Source organism: Neodiprion fabricii, chromosome 4, assembly GCF_021155785.1.
Source record: "Neodiprion fabricii isolate iyNeoFabr1 chromosome 4, iyNeoFabr1.1, whole genome shotgun sequence".
NCBI lineage: Eukaryota > Metazoa > Arthropoda > Insecta > Hymenoptera > Diprionidae > Neodiprion > Neodiprion fabricii.
The window spans coordinates 29,564,150-29,590,353 of NC_060242.1; the positions used below are offsets into that span (position 1 = coordinate 29,564,150).

The following is a 26,204-nucleotide window of genomic DNA, read 5'->3' on the forward strand; positions in this document are numbered from 1 at the left end:
CCAGATATTATCGTTCTGGAAAAACAAACTCTTCATGTAAACGCGAATTACGTGTTTCAGTAAAATTACCGCTAGGAAATGAGATTTTCAGGTCACATTATGAAAAGATTAATAACCATCGATGAATGCATGGACAGCTGAGATCAATAAAACCTTATCTCAGAATTTGGTTGAACAGTATTGTTCCTGAGAATTCTGTTCAACAATATCGTCGTATGTCTTTGGAGATCACTTTGCATATACGATGTTGTTGAACCATATTCTGACATGAGGTTTCGTTGATATCGGCCGTCAGCATCCGTTTCCTCGTTTTCGGCCTAAAATTTCTTCTCTAAAATCCGAGTTTGTATGTATTTCTCTTCAGTTTTTCTTTTTGGATGTGATCTTAACGCACGCACCGATTTGCGCAACAAGTATCACAGTTTTCGAATCTCGCGGTTGAACCTCGCCGGCGAGTCGCGCCAATCAGAGAGCGGCAGAGATGGCGCGGTAAGCCGATTGGGCCGCACCGTACACGCAGAAGACTATAAACTTTTACGCAGCCGCCAAACACGGCAGAGTTACGAGCGCTACGTTCAGTGAGAGAACGAAACGACTTAGCGATAGAATTCGTCCGGTTTGGTCAAAAGCCACCTATTGCGCTGTCGACTTACCACTTAAACCCAACGGTCTATTTCAAACATTCGAGCGTTAGTGATTATATAATACGGTTTAGCGTCGAGTCTTTTATTCTTTTCTAATTTATATTAATGTTCAGATCGGAGCAATGGCAGAAAACATGGACGTGCAAGGCCGCTCACTATCTCCGCCAAATACAAATAAGAGAGGGCAGGTAACTAAGGAACGATGGCCGGAAGAGGTTAACTTTACTGTTATTGTACCTTCTTTTAACGCGTTTTTTGTTTTAATTTATTACAGGTTGTTCACAAACGAGAACGTATTGTGATTGTTAATCTGTATAAAGATCTCAAGGTAGAGAATCCTAGGATTACGAAAAGAGAGGCACATGCTATATTATCCAGAAGGACTGGGTTTGGTATATTCAGTATAAAGAATACATTGCTACAGTACGAGAACACTGGCAGGGTTACATCGCCAAATCAAAAGAAGCGCCGTATGTCCCGCAACCACTTGGTCGACGAATTAGACCGAAATACAATTCGTAAAAAAGTTCATGAATTTTATTTGAAGAAAGAATTCCCTACACTAAAAGAAGTTCTGCATGCTGTAAACGAAGACGAAGACTTACCAAATTTTAAACGCACGACGTTTTGGAAATTGTTAAGCGAGCTCAACTTCACCTACGTTTCCCGTCGACATAATAGTATTCTGATAGAAAGGGATGACATCATTCTCTGGAGGCGAAACTACCTGAAAGCAATTCGCAAATTTCGTAAAGAAGGACGGCCTATATATTACTTGGACGAAACGTGGGTCAACGTCGGTGACGTTTCTTCGAAAGTCAAAAATACTTCCCTTCGAGGGCTGTCAATATCGTCTGATCCTTCTGGGAAGGGGAAGCGATTAATTGTTCTGAATGTTGGAAGTTCAATTGGATTTGTACCGAATGGATTGTCATGTTTCGAATCCAAGAAATGTACTGCTGTTTATCACGACGAGATGAACGGCGACACATTCCTGGAATGGTTTGAAAGGGTTCTACCATCGCTCGCGGACAATGCAGTTATTGTCATGGATGACGCTCCATGTCATTCAGTGAAGTTAGAGAAATCGCCCGACTCTTCATGGAAAAAAATTGAAATAATTGAATGGTTGAAGAGCAAAGGTCAAGTCGCTGATATGTCAATGTTGAAGCCTGAGCTATTGCAGATTGTCTCTCTTATAAAAGATAATTCCAATAAATACGTAACTGATGAGAAGGCTAAAGAGCACAACAAAACTGTGCTCAGATTGCCTCCATATCATTGTGAGCTGAACCCTATAGGAATGGCATGGTCGATGGTGAAAGATCATGTGAAAAGCCATAAGACAGAATTTGAAATTGACGACGTGAAACGATTACTTAAAGAAGGAGTTGAGCGCGTTACAACGGAACATTGGGGCAATTTCGTCAGGCACGTGATAGAAGCAGAAACAAAATTATGGGAATCCGATCAAATAGCAGATAGAATGATTGACGATATGCAACCATTATTTATCGACGTTAACGCCGATATTGATTCAGATGACGAATCGAGCGATTAAAAATGTATAAGACATACCCGGTCAGTATTGAATACCGCAGAAGATAGAGAAAAAAATGCAAATCGCTCACTCAACGCTCGACTTATACCATGGGCTCTTTTCAGAGCCATCAATTCGTTTCATGCTTAGGCTTGAGAAAGATATCGATTACAAAAATACCGCGAAAATATATGCTCACTCGTGGAAATCTGACTCGCAGTTAATTTATCAGGGTATCATGAATACTTTGACTCGAATATTATCACAGATTTCCACTGTAGGAATTGTTCATTGTTGGGTCACTACCTTGAAACCGGAATTGCCCAGGTTCGTTGCAGGTACTTACATAAATGGTAATTGGGCCCGGCATACAACCATTGGCATGAGAGAATTTCATTTTTATCTGAATTGCATCTGAATGTGCGTGACGAATAAATTATACTTGGCTCAGACCTTTTGTATGAAGTAGACGTCCATCGTCATCCGGTTACGATTAACTATGCAGGAACTTGTTATCCGGCAAACATGAGCGTTATTTGAACAGGAATTCAATTATAGACACTATTTGCAATTTATTTTGAAAGTAAATTCCAACATTCCAAAAATAGTCTCCTTCCAGTCGAATATACTAAATCCCATTATCTAGTTCGCAACTTGCTAACCCATCACTAAAAAACTAGTTTGAATATAATTTCTGCATCATTCTGAAAGGAAATGAGAACCTATAGCTCAATTATTCTGAAATCCTGAACTTGCCGTACATATGAAAGGCAGAAATATTGTTGCCACGAAACCTTTCTACAATTGTCACTATAGTATGTGAAAATTTCGATCCTTTTGCATTGGACTATATTGTTGGCCCTAAAAAGGGCCGATTTGTCATTGTCGTAGACATGTATGTGGCGCTGCGGTTTAACCGCCGAAACCGTAGAGGGTGCGTCCCTGGCGTTTCAAGGCATAGACGACGTCCATAGCGGTGACAGTCTTCCTCTTCGCGTGCTCCGTGTAGGTCACAGCGTCACGAATCACGTTCTCAAGGAAGACCTTGAGGACACCGCGAGTCTCCTCGTAAATGAGACCTGAGATTCGCTTCACGCCTCCACGTCGAGCCAACCGACGAATGGCCGGCTTGGTGATGCCTTGGATGTTGTCGCGAAGCACCTTCCTGTGACGCTTTGCGCCTCCTTTGCCCAATCCCTTACCTCCCTTTCCACGACCAGTCATTTTGTTGCTTGTCCAGGGACTCGGATAATCGCTAGTGTACTTCTTACGACCGTGACACGACCACCTCGAGGATGCAACTGTGCCCTGTCGTACGCCGCGCGCAGGTTTTATCCGCTCAAGCGCCACGATCCCTACCACTGCTCCGTCAACCAATCAGCGCAACGCACGATGCACAGCCCGAGAGTTGATCGTGGGCCCTTGCCCTTTCAAATGTTGTTCCTGCCGGTGAATAACAGTTAAGATTCGGAATATTATCGGATATACCAATTTGACTCATTGTCAGTCTGCGATGGAACGTTGAAGAAATAGGATAAACTTCTTCCACCGTAAGATTACAATCATCTGGAGGATCAAAATCAAAGACGTCTTAAATTATCGTAATATAGAATAGCGTATAATTATATTTGTGAGCAATTGTACAGCCTCGCTATACGAAGTAAATTGTAAATTTCCTCCGGCTATCTAACTGTCAGAGTACCTGGTGTTAAAAATTTTACGAACAAGCATCTTATTTAAATATTATTGCTCTTTCGAACGACTCCCGGCATCCAAGTTATAACTGGATTCAAAAACTCGTATGTCGATGGTCGTTAGGAGGCGAGTGACGCTTAAATTTCGTCGGCATTTTGAAATTTTGGAATCGGCGCTTTTTATGTATACTCTGCCGGGATCGTATCTCCGAGACCGTAAATGACTCTTGAAGGGCCAGCGAATGCAGATTACGTGATAAATTGTCTTCGTCTAACATTTGAACAAATTCATATTTTGGTTAAAATAATTCTTCAACTGTATAATAATGGCGAAATCGCGCAACCTTAACGTACTTGGGTATATCGTATTCCGTGTCGATACATTTTGAAGATTTCACATGTATCATCTGTACCTACCGTGTATAGATCACGGAGAAGGAATCGATTTCCTTTCCGTTTTTAGTAAAAAAATTAATTAAAACGATTACTCTCTGCTGCCTCAAACTTCCACACCACCTAAAATATGCTCCAATACTAATATTCAAGTTGCTATTGGTACTTTTCAACTGGCATCCTATTATTCAATCCGATTCTGCATCCAGAAGGCTGAAAAAAACTGGGTAAATCGATGTACAACGCGCATTTTCTTTTTCACGGAGTACAGGCGATATTAGCGACCTCCGGTATCCTGAGGTTCGTCGCATTGTCAACTGAGTGAAGTAATCAGTGTTACAATTGTGAAATTTGGCTGTAATCAAAGTAATACAAGATTCGTAAAATTGACCCGCTGAGAAATACATACATATAACAGTCGAGGCAAATTCCGAGAGAATCGATAAACCGTGGAATCTGAGTCCTTGCATGTTAGCAATACTGAAAGGTGCCCACGCCCGACAGAGGGAAACGTTTAGAAACGATCATTGTAAGACGAACATGGTAACTTGATTTTATTTATTTCGAGTGTTTTTTTCTAGTAAAACGCATTAAATCAGATTGGGTCTGTACTCGGTAACAAAATTTGTTATAATACCGAATATTAAGTATGAACCGTTTATGCAATTAATATCCTGATTAAAATTCAAATTTTGGTAACATTGTACTTCGCTTTTGTAAGAAATGTGGGATCACAAATTCTGTTGATCATTTCGTCAATCTATAAAAACCAGTCAATATGTCAAACTTGAATCTTCATTTAAAATACAACCAAAAAATTAAAACAATTCTCGGCATGCAAGTACTAGATTAAAAAAATTATACAAACAAGAGTGAGTAAATACATTGTCATTGGGAACAATTTATTACTCCCTTAAAATGACTAAGCCCAAAGTCAGTATAAAATTTTATTCAGCTGCAGTTCGGAACCAGTTCATTTGCAAAAGAATAATTTGTGGCCCTTACAAGGGCCGTTTGCGTTTTTCTGTTTCAGCTGCCAATGCAGGTGATATTGTTGTGCGCGCTCACTTTTTTTTCGAAGCAGCTGGTTTTTTGGCAGCAGGTTTAACGGTTTTTGGTGCAGCTGCTGCAGTAGCGGCTTTCTTTGGTTTTGGTGCCTTTGGCTTGCTCGTCGGCGCTTTAGCAGCCTTTTTCGCCTTGGATGGGCTCTTCGGTTTGGCTGCCTTGATAGCCGGACTCTTTGGTGTCTTTGCGGGTTTTTCCGTTGCAGCTCCACCAGTTTTCTTTGCAGTTGGAACCTTCTTTGGTGCTCGTGGTTTTGTAGCTGGGGCAACAGCCGAGGCGCCTACCGCCGGCTTCTTTTTCGGTGCAGCAGATTTTGGAGCTGCAGTTTTCGGTTTCGCCTTCGCTTTCACCTTCGGGGCTTCGGATTTCGCTGCGGCCATTTTAAACGAACCCGAGGCACCCTTCCCTTTAGTCTGGGTCAGAATTCCCGTAGTCACAGCAGATTTCAAATACCTCTTTATAAAAGGTGCCTGCTTCTCGGCATCTACCATATACGTTGCGACAATATATTTCTTTATCGCTTGGAGCGAGGAGCCGCCTCGTTCCTTCAGATTCGTAATCGCTGCGTTCACCATATCTGAAGTGCGTGGATGTGCCGGCTTAGCACGAGGCTTCGCCTTCGATGCTGCGGCAGCTTTTTTGGCCGGCGCAGCCTGAGCCTCGGAATTATTTCCTCCAGAGCTTGCGGGTGCTGCTGGCGAAGCTACTTTATCTGCCATGGCTGATTGTGGCAATATGTTTGATAATTAGAAATTACTAGGGTTTCCTTGATTCAGTATTCTCGGTCCGCGATCCAAAATTCTACAATGAACGATGCAAAGCACACTGTACAGCACGTGTTGTATAAATGGCGCAGCGGACAGCAACGGCTCGATACGATCGCAGAGCGCGGACCATGGAGAGAGACCCCGCAGCATTTCACTCGAGCTCTTCAATCAACCCTCGAGCTCGTGGCACCAGGTGATCACTCGACCACCAGGTCTCTCACTGATAGCGGTGAAAATCAATCGATGTTACTTAATCACCAGAAATTACATACTTTGAGCAAGCAGCTCATTAAACTTTGCAGTAATCCGGATTCTCTGAGTCTGCGAAATTTACGACTGTCTTCGAGCGTGCGTCTTAGCGGCTACCGCACCAAGACTGACGGTAATGCGATTATCGACCTGGAGGATGACCATGCATCGTCGCCAAATAGACGACTAGTTAGAGGAAGCCCTAGTCTATATTCTCGAGAAAAATCCAGACCTACAGTTATTCGAGGAAAATCAGCGGCTCGTTCTCAAATCGGCATGGTTGCGAGCAGTCAACTAAGGACGACGAAAGCTCGAGATGTGAGTCAGATGGTTAAACGTATAAAATTAAAAAGTTGTTGTAATTTCAATGAATACTTTAACGGTCTCATTCATCGGTACCAATGATAGTGACTTGTGTAAAAGTTAAAAACTTATTTCAAATACCTGAAGTCATGCATAGAACCTTATATTTCTACATATATGCACTTTATACAAATATAAACTCGCGATTGGATGTATCCATCTACGATGTAAATTTTAAGTTCATAAGTTTTGTGTTTCGAAACTTGCGCACGTCTAATGATATAAAAATATATGGATCACATTGAATACATATACATATTCTAGTAAAATTTTTCTGCAAAAGTTTAGTGTTATATCATGGCATTAGTTTTGCACAATGCGCTATAAATGATCCGAATTTAACACTGCGCCCTAAGCACCCCATCGACGATGACGTAATGCATAGAAAGGACAAATCTGTCAAATGTTTCGTTACTCAACATCATTTGGAGCACTTACATTATGAACGGACTACTATGATATTCTTAACCAGCATTTCTGAACGATATATTCATGTGGCGTTCTAACATGAACTCTGTGTCTAGGAGCAAATCCAGGTTTCATAATCGGGTTCTTGATACGGAAAGTAATTCAATCGTGAGAAGAGCCGCATCACTATGGAGCCGAATGTAATCTATAGGATCTTGTACCGTATTGATTCTCGGAGAGGATGATGAACTGAACACACCTTTAATGAAAACCTTTTCATGGCTGCAGTTCAAGGTACTTAAACATCGTTTGGTAAGCGTATTCAATATTCCAAATAAATGTGAAAATATGTAAGTAGTTTGTTTCAACTTGGAAAAGCTATGTTTTTTACTTGGATTGTATAAAAACGATAATGAACAGCGATAACTTCGGAGCTATCTCTGAACGCCCTCTCCCACACTCCGTATCGTTGACGTCTGACATCTCCTGAAAACTTGCATTGAAAAATCAAAATCTGGCATTTGGGTTGTATTATTGAAGATAGTATAATAAAAATTTTCACATAACCTTTTGCCGCCGGACTTACGAAATGTTGAGCGACTTTTGCAAGCAACAGTGCCATAAATTGTATATCAGAAGTAAAGGGGTATAAAAACTGAACAATATTAATTTCCCCGTTCGACGACGTTCCCTGAATATTGTCAATATTCCCGATCTCTTGCCACCATATACATATACATGGACTGATAAATCTGGCGTTACGTGATATTCATTACCTATACGAGATAATTGACCTAGCCTGACAGAGTAGACCATTGTTGTGTGCTTTCACGTATGTGATGAATCTCAGCAGGCAGGAGTTTCCTAAAACTTAATTTTATTTCCTTCATAACTGTTGCGTGTATTCTTCTTTAATACAAGTTGACGTTAATGAAAGTCTTCTCATCCTTATTTGTATTAAACTATATTAATACAGTATATTAAGAAAATATTTAATTGCCACCATCTAAGAAAGTATATTTGGTGTATTGAAATGTTTCTTTTACTGTATTATTTATGAGTTTTTCTAATCTTGTTATGAAGATAGTAAATTTTAAACTCTCAGTAACAGATTGTGTGGCATTCGTAGTTGGATATTTCAATGCAATTCCATACTATCACGTCAGAAATATCTTCTGACTTTCGTTTTCATCTATTTGTATAATATTGGATATTCAATTTAATGTAATTCGATTTATCACGAGTAAAATATTAAATAATTAGCTAATGAGTTTCCTATCCGTACATGTTTAATTGATAATGAGAATTCACATATAAGATAACCTACAGTTAAAAATTGTTAAATATTCTCAGTATACTTTTGAGTGAAGACTGAATTCGGAAACTCTTAATATTGTTCAGTTTTTGATGACATTCGAAATTATGCATATATGTTCATAATTGATAACGAATACACGAGACAACATATTCTATCTACAACTATCGTGGGATGGAAAATATGGGTTCATGGGGAATGATATCCAGCAAGTGTCGATTTCGTTTTCTGTCGTTTCAAAATAAGTGGTGGCTCTTAAAAGAGCCGATGTGTATGCAGGGAGCAGCTGCTCACTTGGAGCTAGTGTATTTGGTCACTGCTTTGGTTCCTTCACTGACAGCGTGCTTGGCGAGTTCACCAGGTAACAAAAGTCGAACAGCAGTTTGAATTTCCCGAGATGTAATGGTGGAGCGTTTGTTATAATGAGCAAGACGGGACGCTTCCGCAGCAATGCGTTCAAAGATGTCGTTGACGAAGCTGTTCATGATGCTCATCGCTTTGCTCGATATTCCAGTATCAGGATGGACCTGCTTCAGGACCTTGTATATGTAGATAGCGTAACTCTCCTTCCTCTTACGTTTCTTCTTTTTGTCTCCCTTGGAAATGTTCTTTTGGGCCTTTCCAGCCTTTTTAGCAGCTTTACCACTAGCCTTGGGTGGCATCTTCGGTTACGGTCACGATCCTACTTGATACGGTCAGGATTCGAAGTCCAGAGTGAACTGTGTTGGACTTTCGACGCCGCAGTCTATTTATCCAGCGCTGGTTCTCGTTGACCGGGCCAATCGGAACGCGCCGGAGGCGACGCGGCAAGCTGATTGGCCCACAGGGGGTGAGTCGAAGGTATAAAGTCCTACGCGGCCACCCAACTGGGCACAGACACAGTTCGACGTCGCGAGCGTTCCGTCCGTCATACTTTATTAAGTCTCTTTCAACCTTACATTAAACGTCATGTCCGGTCGTGGCAAAGGCGGCAAAGTCAAGGGAAAGGCAAAGTCCCGCTCCAGTCGTGCTGGACTCCAATTCCCTGTGGGACGTATACATCGATTGCTTCGCAAGGGCAATTACGCTGAGCGCGTCGGCGCCGGGGCGCCTGTGTATTTGGCTGCGGTGATGGAGTATCTGGCCGCTGAAGTTCTTGAATTGGCTGGTAACGCTGCTCGTGATAACAAAAAGACCAGAATTATTCCGCGACATCTGCAACTGGCAATCCGCAATGACGAAGAGTTGAACAAGCTTCTTTCGGGAGTTACTATTGCTCAAGGTGGGGTTCTGCCGAACATTCAGGCTGTTCTTCTGCCAAAGAAGACGGAGAAAAAGGCGTAATGCGTCAATTGGTTACACCTTATAAACCACCGGCCCTTTTCAGGGCCACCAAATTATTGAAAGCGAAAGAATTTTTCATACCAAACACGGGGCTAATAACCGATTTCTGAAATTCCCTGAATTTACCAGGTAATCCAGCCTGAAAATAGGATTTTTTCAGTAACCTTTCATGAAAAATGCCGATTAATGACAATTTTTTCATACCTTCAATACTACCTAGTAACTAACTTAGTGTGTTATCAATTTACAAACAACACCCTGCGATTTTCTGTAAGAAAAAAATTAAGAAAGGTTTGGTATTGAGTAATATACATAGAATGTACGAAGTAGTGCGACGAAACAAAATTTCAAGTAATTTTTTTTGTACTTCAGATCGATAGTACTTTGTATAAGAACGGATTCATTCCTTCGACGGAATCAAAATTTCAGTCTGATTTTTAAAATTGCCTAAGCTTTCCGGGCTTACCCTGTACGTACGAACCCTGTTTTAGCTGCTCAAACTTGACTGATGGCGGCTAGGTGTGATGTAGTCAGCCCCTTGTGTCCTGAAAATGTTGGATTTTGAACTGCTTCCCACGTGAAGCTAATTGAATGTTTATTACTAACAAGTTGCAGCTTCCTAAATTACTCGGCAGCAATAACGAGAATCGAATTCACAGCAATTCAAATTGACTCACCTCTAATTTTTACCTCACAGTAAAAAAACCATTGATCCGAAATGCTACTATGCAGTGCGCATGCTTGCTCCGGAAATAGTCAATACTTGCAAGAATTGGAGTTTTTTGGTTGTATGTTCCGTACATATTCTCTGTAATTCATTATGGGCTTCTTTCTAAGGACAGGATCGCGCTAGGCTGGGAAAATTGTTGCAATATAAGTGCATCTTTAACCATCCGAGATATGACGGAACACGTATTTCACCAAAGTGGAGTGAATAGCGTACATTATACGTGAATCTGCAGTATTATTAGTTTACCACTTCGTTCGTTCAACTTGATCGGAAAAAGTACTAGTTTTTGACAATTTTAGCCGAAAATTTCTTCAGATTCACAACTTTTCTTTCAGATGAAGTATTGTATAATTGGTTGCTTGCACTGAAGAAAGTCGTGGAAGTGAAAAATGCAAGCTGCGCTTGTCATCATTCCGAAATAATTGTACGAATGGAACATTAAATTAGATTATTTCTTTGAATAATTCGTATGATGGTAATTATCATAAAAACGAATCACCTTTCACACGACCGCCATAAATTACAGATGCAAATATACGCACTCCATCAAGTGAAGAGTAATATTTCTGTTTCAGTTCTACGATTAAGATAGGCCAAAGAGAATAAAAGTGTTACGTGTCATATAATCTATGAATCAATTGTACGGCTGTTGGTGATGTAAAATTCGGTTCTTTGCATTGGACTAATATTGTTGGCCCTAAAAAGGGCCGATTTGTCTTAGTCGCAGACATGTATGTGGCGTTGCGGTTTAACCGCCGAAACCGTAGAGAGTGCGTCCCTGGCGTTTCAAGGCATAGACGACGTCCATAGCGGTGACAGTCTTCCTCTTCGCGTGCTCCGTGTAGGTCACAGCGTCACGAATCACGTTCTCAAGGAAGACCTTGAGGACACCGCGAGTCTCCTCGTAAATGAGACCTGAGATTCGCTTCACGCCTCCACGTCGAGCCAACCGACGAATGGCCGGCTTGGTGATGCCTTGGATGTTGTCGCGAAGCACCTTCCTGTGACGCTTTGCGCCTCCTTTGCCCAATCCCTTACCTCCCTTTCCACGGCCAGTCATCTTGTTGCTTGTCCGGGGACTTGGATGATCGCGAGTGTACTTCCTACGACCGTGACACGACCACCTCGAGGATGCAACTGTGCCTTGTCGTACGTCGCGCGCAGGTTTTATCCGCTCAAACGCCACGATCCCTACCACTGCTCCGTCAACCAATCAGCGCCACGCACGATGCACAGCCCGAGAGCTGATCGTGGGCCCTTGTCCCTTGAAATGTTGTTCCTGACGGTGAATAACAGTTAAGATTCGGAATATTATCGGATATACCGATTTGACTCATTATCAGTCTGCGATGGAACGTCGAAGAAATAGGATAAAATTCTTCCACCGTAAGATTACAATCATCTGGAGGATCAAAATAAAAGACGTCTTAAATTATCGTAATATAGAATAGCGTATAATTATATTTGTGAGCAATTGTACAGCCTCGCTAAACATAGTAAATTGTAGAATTCCTCCGGCTATCTAACTGTCAGAGTACCTGGTGTTAAAAATTTTACGAACAAGCATCTTATTTAAATATTATTGCCCTTTCGAACGACCCCCGGCATCCAAGTTACAACTGGATTCAAAAACTCGTGTATCGATGGGCGTTAGGAAGCGAGTGATGCTGAAATTTCGTTGGCATTTTGAAATTTGGGGATCGGCGCTTTTTATGCATTCTCTGCCGGGATCGTATCTCCGAGACCGAAAATGACTCTTGAAGGACCACCGAATGCAGATTATATGACAGATTGTCTTCGTCTAAGATTTGAAAAAATAAATTATATTTTGGTAAAAAGAATTCTTCAATTGTATAATAATGGCGATAATCGCGCAACCTTATCGTACTTGGGTAATCCGTGTCAATACATTTTGAAGATTTCACCGCAGGAATTATCTGTATCTACCATGCATAGAACACCGAGAATTAAACGACTTACTTTACTTATTAATTAAAAAAAATGAATGATAATTTGTCAAAGATTACAGTACTGATTATAAGTGTATCCAACGCTCACAACACAGCTAGCAAAAATGTGCAGCATTTAATTTTTTTGTCCTTGAATGCAAGAGGTAAAAAATGTTATGACAGCTGTCATAACAGAAAAACGCACGAGATAAACGTGATTTGCGGTTTCAGAATACAGCGTTCAAATGAACACAGACTGAGATCTTCTATGATTTTGGAAATCTTGAACTTGATATTTTCACACAATCAAGTTCAGCGACATTCTTGAACTGCCTACGCGATTAAAACAAACATCTAGAGAAATCAAACGCTTAGGTGACTACCCGATACGTGAGAGCGACATATACGTTGTAATAACCATGCAGGCAAGTCGCCATTGATCCCCTTGCCCCGCTGTGCCACCTGTACCAATGTTATCACAAACCTCCAAGATTAGATACGGTCTGCCACCTCATTTAGTCGGACTCACCGATGGCTGGGTTAATTATCCGCGGTCGCTCGGAGTGCTGCTATTTCTGGGTTTTGTTGTTCTCGTGTAGACGCAGAGATTTTTTGGGGGGTGGTTGAATGGTGAGGGGTGACAATGCCCCGTACTCAACGTCTTCGTTTGGACAACGTGGTCACGTCGATGGCGGAATTGGGCCCCACAATTCCCGATGGCGGTTATTCCTGGCTCGTGTTTCTCGGTATTATCATGATTCAGGTAAGCGTCTCGCCCGTATTGTACGTCAAATCCCAAACCTTTTCAGATGACAAGATAAAAAAATAAAATGAATAAGAATGATTGTACGGATTTCTTGCTGCACGTTATACGTAGCATAGTATAGTAGGTTCGATCACCTCTTAATCCAGCCGAGAAATCTAGATTAAATTCATAGAGTAGCATAATAATGAAAATACATTAATTGCAATGTAAGTCACCGTTAGCCTAAGTGTTAAAAAAAAAATGCTACTGTCAATAATCAAATCTGTGAGATGGATACTCGGATTAAGTCATTATAATGGACTATCCACTATCTCATAATGTACGTTGCACCAAAATGAATTGATTATCGTGTTACAATCTCCTGACTTTTCGTGAAATTAGTGCCACGTATATCATTCATTAAAAATTTGTAAATTTGTCAATTTGAGAATCCGAGAGTTGCTGACACTTATAAGTAAGATTGATGATTCGCAAGTTTATCCAATTTATTGCGATGTTAGCCTCATTACCTACGAATTCCACATCTATTTAACGCCGGTACAGATAATACGCAGTTTATAACTTTTCGTGAATTTGCTCAAATAACAAAAAATTATCTAGATAATTTCCAGTATAATATTTTCAACCTAAATAAAACCATACGTTGTAAAATGAGTGCTTTTACCTGGGTTCCATGTGATCAAAATTGCATTTGAAATAATCACTACGTCATCATTATATTCTACACTATGATAAATCGCAATTATTTATGGTATTATCTAACATGCACAAACGTGTGTTGCACTCAATACCTATTTAATAAATCCATGTTTAAGGTTCGCACATTTGCAGATCACGGTTCCTAGTGTCCTGTCGATGTATGGCGTCGTCTTGAGTTATTTGCACAGCGATTCGGAACCAGATATCTATCTTTGGAAGGGGAGCGTCACCCTCACGCCGATACTGTTTATCGCTTTCTGGAGTTTAGCCGGTAATTGGAACACTCTTTAATAAGACACTGCAATTTATTCAAATACAGTAGCTAAATAAATTATTAAAATTTTACGATACACGTAGGCTTTCGATAGTTTTCGGATGAACTATTTTTTCATTAGTTCAGCGTTTTGTAGAATTCGGCCATTTCATAGGAAAAATTTTTCTTTCTTTATTGGAAAAGTGAACTCCGAAAAAATCGTTGTGTTTTGACCGTTGTTGTAATATTCTACCGTGCTTTATTTTTCGTAATCTGAAAATAACAAGCTAATATACAATTAAACCTTAAAAAAGGAAGAAAATTCTTTATAATGAAATTGAAAAAGCAAGCAAAGCGAATTGCCGTATCCTTTCACGACGTGCCTTACTTTTGAATTAGCGTTATTATAACGACCGAATGGGTGGAAAAATGTGCAGCTGTCTAAACACACTCCTTACTTTGAACCTGGAAATATATGAGGACTATTAGTTATGCTCCAATTGCTGAATCCATATTTAACCACCAGTATAAAACGTGGTGTTAAAGTATAATAAAAGTTAACCGACTATTATTCATATTTTCCTAATTCGTGATGAGCAAAAGCAGTCTATGATACTTATGCCAAATATATAAGTTGTCCAATATTATTTTGTCATTAAAATATTAAGTCATATGATGTTCTTCAGTAATAAGTGCCGTTTCTAGGGTAGTGTGCGAGTCAGGCTTGTCGCCCGGGAAAAATATGATCCCAGCTACAAAGTTTCAGGAATACTCGTATACATTTGAATTATTTTATTGGTAGTTATACCAAGTACATTTAGTAGATTAAAATCAAAATTAAGATAAAATAAAACAAAACAAATACGATCAACAAAGAAAACAGAACAATATTGTAAATGATGGAAGAAAGACGTATAAGTGAACTTGTTTCTTATCTGGTTGGTATTTTGGAGCAAAAAAATGTTTACCAAGGTATCCACAAAGTGACGATGGAGGATGCTGGATCACTATTCTGGCCGGTCAAAACCACGAATAATAACATCCGTGAAAAAGTTGTGGGCACTGCATGAGAATTCTAGTTATATTTGAATAATCATCATCATTATGATGGAATGAGAAATATTCTGCAGTGTATATTGTCATTCATTTATGGAAGCTTTGAACCCCTATAAGATGAACGTAAAACTGTATACCTTGCACGAAACGTAGAAGAGCTCCCTTTTAAAATTAATTAATTTAATGTAAAAATAATGGCTCCCTTTCTTGCGATTTTGGAGTCAGAAACTTTTTGTCCCAGAATCGATTCTAATAACGATTTCTAGACTAATTGAACCCCAAGGTACCCAAAATGGCATCCCAAACCTCGTAGGACCAACAGCTGCTGATATACGAAACAAACTTGTCGCCTAACTGAAATAGTGATTTATTGCACAAAAAAATATCCAGTCTCAAAATATTGTGTAACACTTTGTGTAATACTATACTAGTTTATCGTAGAATTCTTTAGGTCTTCCATTATTACTATTAATTTTGAATTTATCGTTAGATCCATGGAGCCGTACGATTGTAAACCTTGCCACAGTACCACGCTTCGTAGGGCTGACAGGAGTAGCTCTGCTTGCGATCGGCATCCTAGCATCGGGATACCTCGAGACAGGAGGAGTCGGAGCTTATCTTGCGCGGTTGAGTGCCGGCGCTGTTATGGGGATAGGCGCAAGCACGGTGCTGTTGCAGAGCGAGAATCTTCTACGAAGACATTTTCGGACGAGATTAGTTCTAGTATTGACGTTGAAGCGAATATCGTTTTCTCTTGGCATCGCGATGATGCCTGGATACGCCTACATGCTGTTGCAAAACACCGGGCTTCAAACGGGCCTCCTGCTTCTCTCCACGGCACTTTTACCCGGCATCCTTGGTGCTTGTGCCTTCGACGCCCCCGTACTCCAGAGAACAACGCCGTACCGTCTGCTCATCTCCGAAGAGGACAACGAATTGAGCATTCGAGAAACCCCCGAAGAGACACTGAGCTTTCCGAATCTGGAGGAAGAATTCAGAAATGAAACAGAAGAGAATGATGGGACAACCACCGGAGAACCAATCCCAACACCTCTTTTCAGTGAAGGGAGTAATTCGTACTCTTACGACGAGCCGGAGGATGATATAAATCTATTCGTCACCCCTAGTGGTTCTTCCACGACCACCTGGCTCGAAGAATTTCGAACACTGCGACTCATCAAGTTCTGGAGTGCCGTTGTTACTTGGTTTTCCATCAAGGGCTGCGCGTTTTCCCTCCTCGTGCTTTCTCCGTCTATGGCCATGACCCAAGGCCAGGGGTTCACCACCCTCGGTCAGTCCGTCACGTTGACTACCGTCATCGGTCTAGGGACGTTTCTACCTGGTGCAGCTTCTATTTGGAGTCCCAAGACTGCGCGATGGCGAAGCGTTTATTTTGGAACCATGTGCTGGCTTGGAAGCGCTGCGCTCTGGGGTTAGCAGTACCCAATTAATTATATTTAAAGCAACCATAAGTAAATAGAGGAACCGTGTCGGTGCAATTTCTATGGTATTGAAAATATTCTCTGTCACTCTATAAACATGCACATTCTTGATCAGAGATTATTCCTGACCTACTTATATAAAATGTTCATTTTGTACAATAGGAATCGTTTCCAGCAGTAAGCATGTATGGTTTTTACTTTGGGCTTTCGTTGGAGGAGTGAGTATAGGCGGTTGTTCTGTTGCGGAGGAAAGTGCACTCCGTGATCTACTCGGAGCAAAAGGTGCCAATAGAGCACTCAGAGGACTCAGTATGATTGTGGGACTGGCTTTGCTGTTTCTAATATTTATCGAGGGTAAGAAACACGTAGATGTACTGTATCGGTTTCTTTAATAAATTACGGTGTACGCTTGACAATTTGGAAGAAGTTTTCGCTGCCGTTATAATCGCGAATAATGTAAAATTCGAAATTCAATTCTTCTTCCAGATTTCTCAACCTGCCTACGAATTGTGTCGATAGCTGAACTCGTGGGAGGTGGGTACTGGATTCTTACGCCATGCTTTGGTGCGTTGCGGGCACGATGGCCAAAGCGGTGATATCGATTTAAAAATAAGCTAATTGTATGTGTGGACATAAATTTGTATACCCATTAGTTTTTAAGAATCAGTCTAATTGTAAGTCGAACTATGTGTAATTTTTAATTTGAATAGTTTATATTTTTCAATACAAGACATTTATTTTTCTATATACATTTAGATTATTGATAATTTTCACTGATAAAATGGGATGCTTTCAGACTGATGATTATCAGTTGCGTAACTCTGACTGACATAAGTAATTGAAAGTATAGTTACGTTGTCGAAAAATAATTAAATATGACCGTATTCGGATGGATCAGAGGTTGAAGGACCACCTACAATTTATATTCGGTAAGAGTGGATGATTATAATAAGAATGATGGATCCAGAAAAAAATCGAATTCTATTCTTTATTGAATCTGGTTATATAGTTAGATTGGATATCTTTTATGTTATCTCAGTTATGTAATTGTATAGGGATAGTTAATTGAAAAATAATTTACTTCACTATACATATTACATAAGTACTCATTTCAGCTAGATTTATGTTAGAAAAGCATAACACTCTGTTAGTTTACTGATATGAACATACTTTGTGTATTTAGAAAAACTCAATCTATATTCTATATGAAATGCACCAATGCATATAGATATTTTAGGGTATAAAGTATGAGTTACTGTGAACGTGAGTGAAATTCTTGGATAAATTCCAATTAAATACGTGATTTTTGATTAAACTAAATTTATAAATACACTGTAAACAGTACTTTATAGATTATGTTCGTAAATTTTAATGTAGGTGTATTTATAACGTAATTTTCTACAAAACGGGTAAAATTCGTGATTACATTATAAAAATGTAAACTGTCACAAATTTTAAATCTGATGCTTATAGTTAACCAGTTTATTCGAATTTGTATCATAATAACAATTGTCGAAAAAAAAGATGAATCCAAGTTGATAACAGTTACCAAACAGTCATTTCTAGCATGTACAACGGAAATAGTCACTAATAACGAGGTGCATGTATTCTTGTAGAAATCTTCCAAACTTTGTCGCGATTTTACAAGTACGAGTCCCGAATTCCGTGGTTCCTGCAAAAGGAAAGAAGCAAAACATCCTTTCATTTCAATTTTACAATAACATGAGCAGAACTAGTACAGAAAAATCTATCTGCAATATATTCACCTGTAATGCTTGAGTATCACTTTGTAACAGTTAAGTCGAATATTAAACTATTCTCTAATGCAGTCAGTTTGTATTAGCTAAGTAAGTCCATAATGTCTTGTGTGGATAGATTCGGAGTAGTTTGTGGTTGGGATACAAGAGGTTGAGACATCCCCTGTGCCCCTCCTTCCGGTCTCCATTGTGGCCTTATTCCAGAATTTACAGATGATCCCCAATTCTGACCTATATTTTGATTGACTCTAGTCTGATTCCAGTTTGGTGCAGATTGCTGAGATCCCCCCCAATTCATAGTTGGATTCATTGCGTTTGAACTCCAACCTGACATTGGGTTTTGAACAGTTTGTGGTCCAGCTGTGATTGCTAGACCACCCCACTGAGTTTGACTGTTTGTCATACCGTTAGTCATTCCAGTCTTTCCCCAGGACGGAGACTGCAAGGCGGCATAATTTGATTCAGAACTTGAAGACTTAGTTAAAGGTTTGTTCAGCTGATTTAGATTATTTTGTAAAAGCGTGTCAGTTAGATCTTTGGGCTTGGATTTCACAGGTTGAACAATTGGCTTTGGAGCCATTGGCGCTTGGGCTTGCAGTCTCTGATGTGCTTCTTGTTGCTGGACAAGTCTGAAATAAAAAAGTTGATTCAATGAGATGATTTATTCAGGAATTACCAATGTGTAAAGAAAACTTCTGGAAACTATGAAAAGGCTTCATCACAATGCACATAACTTATTGGAAAATTATTAATGATAAAAAACTCTTGTACATGGCTACTACTCACTTTTGCTTCTCTTGTAGGCTGAGTACTTTTGTATCGCACGTTTTTGCCGCAGCAGTAGGCGGTGGTGCTAGTTCAATTCCAGCGAACGTGTCACTCAAACTACTAGATGTAGGATTGCCAGCTTGGGAAAGAGCCTGATCAAATTGTTGAGCTTCCTTTCGGACAGCATCCAGTTGACGGAGAGCTTCACGATGCTCAGAGGTAACTCGTGTCACCATATCTCCCACAAGCGAAGCTAGTGTTTCAAATTGTGTGGGACTAAGTCCTGGTTCAACACAGAATGGAAGCAGAAATGGCAAAATTCGAGTTGCCAACATCTCCTTACTCATGCCCAGCTTGCTGTGGGTCAGTACCAGCTTGTAAATACCTGTAAGTCGCAAGGTTATCGTTAGTCTATGATTAGACGAATTTATGGCATTAGCTATGGGATATAACTTGCCTGAATTACAACTAGCTCCTTACCTATAATGGCCATTAAAACGGCAGGTTCGCCAGAATGTGGGACTTCTTGGAGAAATGGAAGAATTTGATCTAGAATCAACCACTTGTCCAAGTGGTCTAGCATTTTAGCAAGGCACAGAAGACAGTTCACCCTCACCCCCAAGTTGGTACTACCTTTACTTGCTAGACATAATTTTTTAATTCTAGGTAAAATCGCATTTTTCATTGATGGTCCATCGATCAAGTTGGCTATAGAAGGGAGTGCAGCAAGGCAGAGCTCTTGCAGCTGCTCCCAATCGGAATCTAGTGCTCGTGTAAGAAGTGGCAGGACATCGTTTCTGATCGCATCAGCCGGGCACAGTTTCAAAAGTAGATCGACACGTTGTAGTAAAACTAAGCTGACCTATAAAAAAGGAAGAGTTACAAATTAAATTATATGATAGTTTTAAACAATCTGTAGAGTGGTAAGTAATCGATATAAACGAAATCAAACCTGTGGTGGGTCTTCCAGTGCCAACACAGGTTTTAGGTTGGGTAAAATGTGTTCCTTGAATTCTTCTGCAGTGCCATTTTCCGATACTTGTAGTACACTTGGGAGTACAAAAGGCACCATTGGAGCATTAACAAATTCTTTGTAGAGGGCTGGTAATACTCTGTGTAGGGCAACTCTGTGCGGAAGTTGCTTTATTACTTTTGGCAGACCTTTGTAAAACTGGGACTTTTGTAGATTGTCCCATTGAAAGAGTTTGTCCAAATAGTTCAATGTCCGCACTCCAATATCGGTAAAGTAATCAATCTGTAAATACTCATTATTTATACAGTCAACTTCAAATTTTCCTACAATTTTCGTAGGTATAGAAGCAACACCCTTGTACCTTAATAAATTGATGCGCATCTGGTCTCAGTTCAGGATTATTACTTAGCATGAGTTTTGTAGTATCTCTTAGTGGTTCAGGAATGTGACTAAGTTTAGATGAGGAAAGAGAGTTCTTTAGATCTCCCAAAAAGCGTCGGCATTTTGATGGATCTCCATGACATTCGTTCAGTGGACGGCCCCCTGGTGAATGTAAGACATACACGAGCATGCCCAGTGAAAAAATATCACTAGGTGGACTGCAGCTGCCTGCAATTGCACACTCAGGTGCTAAATAATCTAAAGATGGCTGTGCTATACTCGGTATTGTTGGATCATAATCTGCATATGACCACGATGGCTGGAAAAATTGAACAGTGAATAGAAAATATTCGGTACGTGGTAAAGATAGTAATATTTGGTCACTTGCAATGCTTTACAAATGTGAAGTTCAGTAACTTTGGAATTAACTTTGGATGCATCTAATCTTAAATAGAAAACATTCCAAGTCACAGAGTTTCGGACGTATTCGAATGAGTTATAACTTCGATTAGTGTTTATTAATACCTGTTTATCGTTCGGGCTCTGATTAACAGCACAGAAATCAAATCCAAAAATTTTCCAGGCTCCATGTCCATTGATCATAATGGCTTCTGGGCACAAATTTCTGTGCAACAGTTTGACATCAGTATGGAGAAAGGCTAAACCTTCGCCTAGCTGCATGAGACCGTAGCGAATTTCGACATCAAGTAGTTTATAATCTCTTAAAGCAGCTGGCGTTGGTTGAGGTACATTATCAAGCCGGCCTAGTACGTTAGCAAGGCTTGCAAATACTGGTTCGGTAGCAAAGGCTAAACTGTCCCGCGACTCCTCCAGCGGATGCTGAACTATCAGAACCTGAGGATGGCGGAGTTTTGTGATTTGAGTAACCCCACGTCTGAGAGAATCAAGAACAGCTTCACGCTCAACTTTTCCAGACCATCGGTCTAGCTGGCGTTTCTCAAAGACAAATATAGCTGCTTCCTGTTTGGTTGATTTTTTATAACCACTGTAAACCTTCCATAGCAGGCCTGGACCAGCGCTGCCGACATGTGCAGTTGCTTCAAATTCTCTGGTTACTGGATTTCCAGGCAGAACACTTGACAGTTGGGAGAGACCATAAGCTGTACTGTTAACAGTGTTGCTTATAGTATTGCTTATGGTGTTGCTCACTGTGTTTCGGAGCTTGTTCAAGACGTCCATATTTGTAACTCTTGATTAATATCAGTTTCACTGAATGGATGGAGAATGTTGTTCTATACCGTTGACCAGACCTTCACAGCTCAGCTTTATCAACGCTGTAATTGTACATATTTACAATTAAACCGATATGTCGAATGTCACTTTATTTGACACATCGCCCACCTACGGCTGATGACTAATGCAGCCACATGCCTGCATGTGGGGTACGTTCTTTTATTCTCTCTGCGCAGGTATGCATGAATACCTATATTTGTCTCCGTCGTACTTGGATATTTAGTAAGAAATGGAGATACAATCTACGCGCAACGGACGAATGAAAGAGCGCACCCTGTGGTTTACTCAACGAAAGCTGGAGTCGAGGCCATTCATAAGTTGTTTCTACTACTTTGTGGTTGTTTCTTAACAAAAGTAAGTACGTTATGACTTTCGGTTTTGTTTCAGTGAAAAAAACATACATCTATGCGTACGGTAAGTAATATCGTTGATTGAAGTTTGCTGAAAGCAGTTAGCCATGGGTATCATTTTCAAACAACTAAGAAGGCGCGTCGTGCACGGCACGTAACGGCAGTACTGCTGACGGTGACGTCACGCAGTCAACTGCGAACTGCGTTCCGTTTTTACTTCGAGTTGCCAGTCGCAGTAAAATCGGAACGCTACACCGAAGACGTGGCTTTCTCAAGTACTGCAACTGCCTCACGTCCCAGACCGCAGTACTCACAGTCAACATCATCACAAATTTCATGACGGCACTGACTGGCAGCAGTAAGCTGTCGCGCGATTTCGGAGCGCGATTGCCAGTATTTGTAGCAGAGAGACTTGCAGTACTGCGAGTATATTTCGGAATACACCCAAAGTTTGCTAACCGGATACGTTGACTCAAGAATATAAAGACGGATGCCCCTGGGTAAATTTTGGTCACCAGTTTTCGTTGGGCCAGTGGGCCCAGGTGGGCCTGGGAGCGTAGGAGGGTTCTGCTCTATCGACTCTACCTAATAAATTTCTTCCAAAATTCGTAGCAAAACTGTGATTTCATTGAAGTATAGGTACCCAAGAGAAGAATGTATACATAGATCATAAATATTAAGAGATCAGATGTAATAATGATGCAGAGGCTATAAAGTATATATGTATATGCGGTTCATGTACGATATTAATATATATGATCAATTTACGATTAATACGTGATGCATACTATAAATTTTATAGTTTTCCAAAAGACGAACTGGATCATCTACAATAATACGTCTATCATATGGAAATAGAAGAATTATTCATTTCGAAATGACATTCTATTCGATACGCGCTCGATGTATTCCATAACATTGATATTCATAATTATTCGAACAATTTTTCATTTGCTCACTCGATCTTGAATTTTCGTAGGCATAGAATCGAAACGCTGTTTTAGCTAGTCGCAAGTGAAGTACCTACTTTGGGTAGAGAAGCAGAATTGTTTTCGAAGAGTGTTCGTATGGAAAAAAATTCAGAGTAACTGTAACACATTACGGATGCGCTAATTTTGATCGAAATGAAACGGATGCTCCGTATGTGAGATAGTATTTAACACAGTGTCCTGCTTTAAAGACTTGAAAACGTGATTGTCGGTATTTTTTTTTTTTTTGAAAGGGAGTAAAAGAACGAAGCTTCTTAAAACTTCGAGTGTATTTTATCAAACATTTGAAAGGTACGAGCAAAAATGTTGAGCATCCAACTGTCGCAGAACGGCCGGGTTATTAGCTGACTCGTTAACTGAAGAATATATCTTCAGTCAAAGGCTGACCATCGAAGAGCCTAGCCGCTTCAGTCGGGAATAGGCAGGAGAGATGAAGTGTGTATTTCTTGTATGAAACGTGAAAACTAAAAGCATTATACATCATATCATATCATCATACATCGTACACCATACATCGTACACCATACATCATACGTCATACATCATACATCATACATCATCATACATAGTATCAAAGTTCGAAACCATAGTTTGGATGTCGGACGTTCAGAAAGTGACGTCACCAATTCAAAATCAGCTAGCCGAATTCCTCAGTCTGGAAACAACCGCGCAGTAGAGCGGACGGATGAGAGTCGCGCTCCGCAAATTTCGAGTACCGGATTCTCAACCTCCCGGATCCCGCGCTTCGGGTCCGCTACGCGGTGAAACTCGACTTCAGAACAAGCGCTCCGTGGTTTCTGCACTTCCGGTCCGCTACCTGGTGAAACTTGACTTCCAGGATAGGCGCTCCGTGGTTCTTGTGCTCCAGGTCCGCTACCTGGTGGAAGTCGACTTCATAACAAGCGCTCCGTAGTTTCTGCGCTCCAGGTCCGCCACCTGGTGAAACTTGACTTCCAGGACAAGCGCACCGTAGTTTCTGCGCTCAAGGTCGACTACCTAGTGAAACTTGACATCCAGGACAAGCGCTCCGTGGTTCCTGCACTCCGGGTACGCTACCTGGTGAAACTCGACTTCCAGGACAAGCGCTGCGTGGTTCCTACGCTCCAGGTCCGCTACCTGGTGAATCCTGACTCTCAGAGGACAAGAAAGACGAGGAGAACAAGGTGGACGAGGAGGACGAGGATTTCTACACAGTGAGTATAGATAACATTCGTGTAATATTTAGTGGAAATTGTAAATATATTTCATCTAAGCTTTTTCAAACTTGTCATGTACACAGTAAATTATTTCAATTCATTTTTCGCGCAAGCACGAGTTTCGTAGCTACAAATGCACTGATAAAATTTATTATATCATGAATTATTTAATTAATTATATTAATCCTTACACAATATTTTTGCTGTGTTCTTACACTGAATATATTTATTTCTATTCAAGGTATAACTCGAGGTGGTTATCAGTGGTTGTTGGAGGTGGTTGACGGTGGTTGGAGGTGGACGAGGAGGAAGACCAGGAAGACGAGGAGAACAAGGTGGACTCAGTCCATCGTGAGTGCATTACTAATTACATTGCATGCATGATTCAATTGTGATAGGTGCGCAATTTTTTTTGTCATACGATGGCGTCAACAAAACTTAGCGAGCCGATGTCATCACTAATAATTAATTTCAGCCGAGACCAAGTTTTATGAATTCGATCAGTTGCTTTTCCTTAATGTTGGTACGATTATCTTACAGCGAGGATAGGGAAATTGCCCAGGGTTGTTTCAGGTAAATTATTTTCATTCTTTTCCCCACTCTTCCATGATGGTCAAATTACGAGCGTATTGCTGTTACGTTACTTTGCTATATTGGATCCAAGCATTCTCATCCGTCACTGACAATTCATTGCGCTAATATGACTGCAATTTTTAAGTAAAAATTTTCCCAATAGTACGGCGTTGTGGTTTTTCAAGGGATAATACGGTCTTGTAAATTTAATTGATAGACATTTTTCTGTAACATTCTTATAAATAATATACGATATTTAGACCAGGTATATTATGTTTTAAATGAATATCTATCACCAATAAGGCTGCAGATGTGACTTCCAATCTTTTGTCGTGGATTTGAAAACGACATTTGTATTCACACGTGCAGATTGCGGCTTCTCCAAGTTATCAAAATTTATAGAAAAGTCATGCAAATTGTGCTGAAACGTGTTAACTACCTCGCAGAAATTGTAAATCGCGTCCTACGTGACTATCGAATGAATCTCAAGTTATCATTCGCAAAATTTAGGTAGGTTGTTTTCTTCGGGAATCACTGTAACAGTTTATGGGATTTTGACAGATATGTGGAGAGGATGTTCGCTCAACTTGAGGAGTTCCGTGCGTTCGAATTGCTCAGATCAGGGCTGTACCGTTCAAAGTATTTACTCGTGAAAGAAGCGAAGGTAATCGCAATGACTTGTACGCACGCAGCGCTCAAGCGACGGGAACTTGTCGACATGGGATTTAAATACGACAACATCCTTATGGAAGAGTCCGCCCAGATATTGGAAATCAAGACCTTCATACCACTGCTGCTTCAAAACCCCCAAGATGGTTACAATCGTTTGAAGCGTTGGATTATGATCGGCGACCACCACCAGTTGCCCCCTAAGCATTACGAAAGGTAGCCTAAAACTTTGGTTAACTTTAATCCAATTTCGGTGAATTTTGAAATATGCTAGAATATATTTATTCAGAAGCCGTATTAAGGTAATTTTGCTCTTGAAGTGAATTGTGCGTTATCTCTGGTCATTGCAAATGACGGCTCAAAATTGACATCGGAAAGACGAAAACACTTTTTGCATTTTGTCAAATTTTCACTCATGTTGGTCCTGTCTTGTCCCAGATGCTTTTGTGTTCTTGGAATCCATCTTGTAGGAAAGTGGACCCGCGGAGTGATTGTGAGACACGAGGAGAATATCTTAAAATATGGCGAAAGTAGCAACTCCATTCGAATGAATTTTGAATCAAGGGGTTCGAATAGAATACAAAAATATTATGACCAACAAAATATTAGTTGATTAAATGTCTACTGAATCTCATCCA

At 40.4% G+C, this 26,204-nt stretch overlaps 9 protein-coding genes across 11 annotated transcripts; 4 read left to right on the forward strand and 5 right to left on the reverse strand.

Annotated features, from left to right (window-relative positions):
* Positions 1-538: 538 nt before the first annotated feature.
* On the forward strand, positions 539-2,857 carry LOC124179902. The gene is made up of 3 exons (XM_046564770.1): positions 539-689; positions 758-832; positions 919-2,857. The coding sequence occupies exons 2-3, from the start codon at positions 767-769 to the stop codon at positions 2,203-2,205; spliced, it is 1,353 nt and encodes a 450-aa protein (XP_046420726.1). The 5' UTR covers positions 539-689; positions 758-766; the 3' UTR covers positions 2,206-2,857.
* A 239-nt stretch (positions 2,858-3,096) lies between these two features.
* Positions 3,097-3,408, reverse strand: LOC124179907 (histone H4). Its single transcript, XM_046564776.1, has one exon. The coding sequence runs from the start codon at positions 3,406-3,408 to the stop codon at positions 3,097-3,099; it is 312 nt and encodes a 103-aa protein (XP_046420732.1).
* A 1,436-nt stretch (positions 3,409-4,844) lies between these two features.
* Positions 4,845-6,361, reverse strand: LOC124179903 (late histone H1-like). The gene has a single exon (XM_046564771.1). The coding sequence runs from the start codon at positions 6,053-6,055 to the stop codon at positions 5,336-5,338; it is 720 nt and encodes a 239-aa protein (XP_046420727.1). The 5' UTR covers positions 6,056-6,361; the 3' UTR covers positions 4,845-5,335.
* Positions 6,143-7,586, forward strand: LOC124179904. The gene is made up of 2 exons (XM_046564772.1): positions 6,143-6,670; positions 7,243-7,586. Exons 1-2 carry the CDS (start codon positions 6,143-6,145, stop codon positions 7,258-7,260), a joined length of 546 nt encoding a protein of 181 aa, XP_046420728.1. The 3' UTR covers positions 7,261-7,586.
* A 118-nt stretch (positions 7,587-7,704) lies between these two features.
* LOC124179906 (histone H2B.3) lies at positions 7,705-9,212 on the reverse strand. Its single transcript, XM_046564774.1, has one exon. It carries the CDS (start codon positions 9,098-9,100, stop codon positions 8,729-8,731), a length of 372 nt encoding a protein of 123 aa, XP_046420730.1. The 5' UTR covers positions 9,101-9,212; the 3' UTR covers positions 7,705-8,728.
* A 100-nt stretch (positions 9,213-9,312) lies between these two features.
* Positions 9,313-9,801, forward strand: LOC124179905 (histone H2A). Its single transcript, XM_046564773.1, has one exon. It carries the CDS (start codon positions 9,387-9,389, stop codon positions 9,759-9,761), a length of 375 nt encoding a protein of 124 aa, XP_046420729.1. The 5' UTR covers positions 9,313-9,386; the 3' UTR covers positions 9,762-9,801.
* A 1,192-nt stretch (positions 9,802-10,993) lies between these two features.
* Positions 10,994-11,616, reverse strand: LOC124179908 (histone H4). Its single transcript, XM_046564777.1, has one exon. The coding sequence runs from the start codon at positions 11,549-11,551 to the stop codon at positions 11,240-11,242; it is 312 nt and encodes a 103-aa protein (XP_046420733.1). The 5' UTR covers positions 11,552-11,616; the 3' UTR covers positions 10,994-11,239.
* A 1,340-nt stretch (positions 11,617-12,956) lies between these two features.
* LOC124181414 lies at positions 12,957-17,385 on the forward strand. 2 transcript variants are annotated; one of them, XM_046567980.1, is made up of 5 exons: positions 12,957-13,203; positions 14,038-14,176; positions 15,705-16,646; positions 16,819-17,010; positions 17,143-17,385. In XM_046567980.1, the coding sequence occupies exons 1-5, from the start codon at positions 13,084-13,086 to the stop codon at positions 17,250-17,252; spliced, it is 1,503 nt and encodes a 500-aa protein (XP_046423936.1). In that variant the 5' UTR covers positions 12,957-13,083; the 3' UTR covers positions 17,253-17,385. The 2 variants fall into 2 exon arrangements, with proteins under 2 accessions (XP_046423936.1, XP_046423937.1); XM_046567981.1 differs by having other exon boundaries at positions 13,068-13,203; positions 14,022-14,176.
* A 241-nt stretch (positions 17,386-17,626) lies between these two features.
* On the reverse strand, positions 17,627-22,298 carry LOC124181411 (SCY1-like protein 2). Of its 2 annotated transcripts, XR_006870455.1 has the most exons (7): positions 21,061-22,296; positions 20,516-20,854; positions 20,134-20,436; positions 19,662-20,043; positions 19,200-19,566; positions 18,423-19,042; positions 17,627-18,328 (listed from the first exon to the last, which is right to left on the reverse strand). XR_006870455.1 is itself a non-coding variant. In XM_046567977.1 (6 exons), exons 1-6 carry the CDS (start codon positions 21,733-21,735, stop codon positions 18,496-18,498), a joined length of 2,613 nt encoding a protein of 870 aa, XP_046423933.1. In that variant the 5' UTR covers positions 21,736-22,298; the 3' UTR covers positions 17,627-18,495. The 2 variants fall into 2 exon arrangements, 1 of the variants encoding a protein (XP_046423933.1); XM_046567977.1 differs by having other exon boundaries at positions 17,627-19,042; positions 21,061-22,298.
* Between the last annotated feature and the right edge of the window lie 3,906 nt (positions 22,299-26,204).

Coding starts and splice junctions, on each gene's coding strand:
- LOC124181411 (XM_046567977.1), bottom strand. CDS start 21,735: ATGGACGTCTTGAACAAGCTCCGAAACACAGTGAGCAACACCATAAGC. Junction 20,437..20,515: donor ATGCGCATCAATTTATTAAG/GTACAAGGGTGT, acceptor GAGTATTTACAG/ATTGATTACTTTACCGATAT. Junction 19,043..19,199: donor AGCCTACAAGAGAAGCAAAA/GTGAGTAGTAGC, acceptor TTTTTATTTCAG/ACTTGTCCAGCAACAAGAAG.
- LOC124179906 (XM_046564774.1), bottom strand. CDS start 9,100: ATGCCACCCAAGGCTAGTGGTAAAGCTGCTAAAAAGGCTGGAAAGGCC.
- LOC124179904 (XM_046564772.1), top strand. CDS start 6,143: ATGAACGATGCAAAGCACACTGTACAGCACGTGTTGTATAAATGGCGC.
- LOC124179908 (XM_046564777.1), bottom strand. CDS start 11,551: ATGACTGGCCGTGGAAAGGGAGGTAAGGGATTGGGCAAAGGAGGCGCA.
- LOC124181414 (XM_046567980.1), top strand. CDS start 13,084: ATGCCCCGTACTCAACGTCTTCGTTTGGACAACGTGGTCACGTCGATG. Junction 13,204..14,037: donor TCGGTATTATCATGATTCAG/GTAAGCGTCTCG, acceptor GCACATTTGCAG/ATCACGGTTCCTAGTGTCCT. Junction 16,647..16,818: donor TGGAAGCGCTGCGCTCTGGG/GTTAGCAGTACC, acceptor TTTGTACAATAG/GAATCGTTTCCAGCAGTAAG.
- LOC124179902 (XM_046564770.1), top strand. CDS start 767: ATGGCAGAAAACATGGACGTGCAAGGCCGCTCACTATCTCCGCCAAAT. Junction 833..918: donor ATACAAATAAGAGAGGGCAG/GTAACTAAGGAA, acceptor AATTTATTACAG/GTTGTTCACAAACGAGAACG.
- LOC124179903 (XM_046564771.1), bottom strand. CDS start 6,055: ATGGCAGATAAAGTAGCTTCGCCAGCAGCACCCGCAAGCTCTGGAGGA.
- LOC124179905 (XM_046564773.1), top strand. CDS start 9,387: ATGTCCGGTCGTGGCAAAGGCGGCAAAGTCAAGGGAAAGGCAAAGTCC.
- LOC124179907 (XM_046564776.1), bottom strand. CDS start 3,408: ATGACTGGTCGTGGAAAGGGAGGTAAGGGATTGGGCAAAGGAGGCGCA.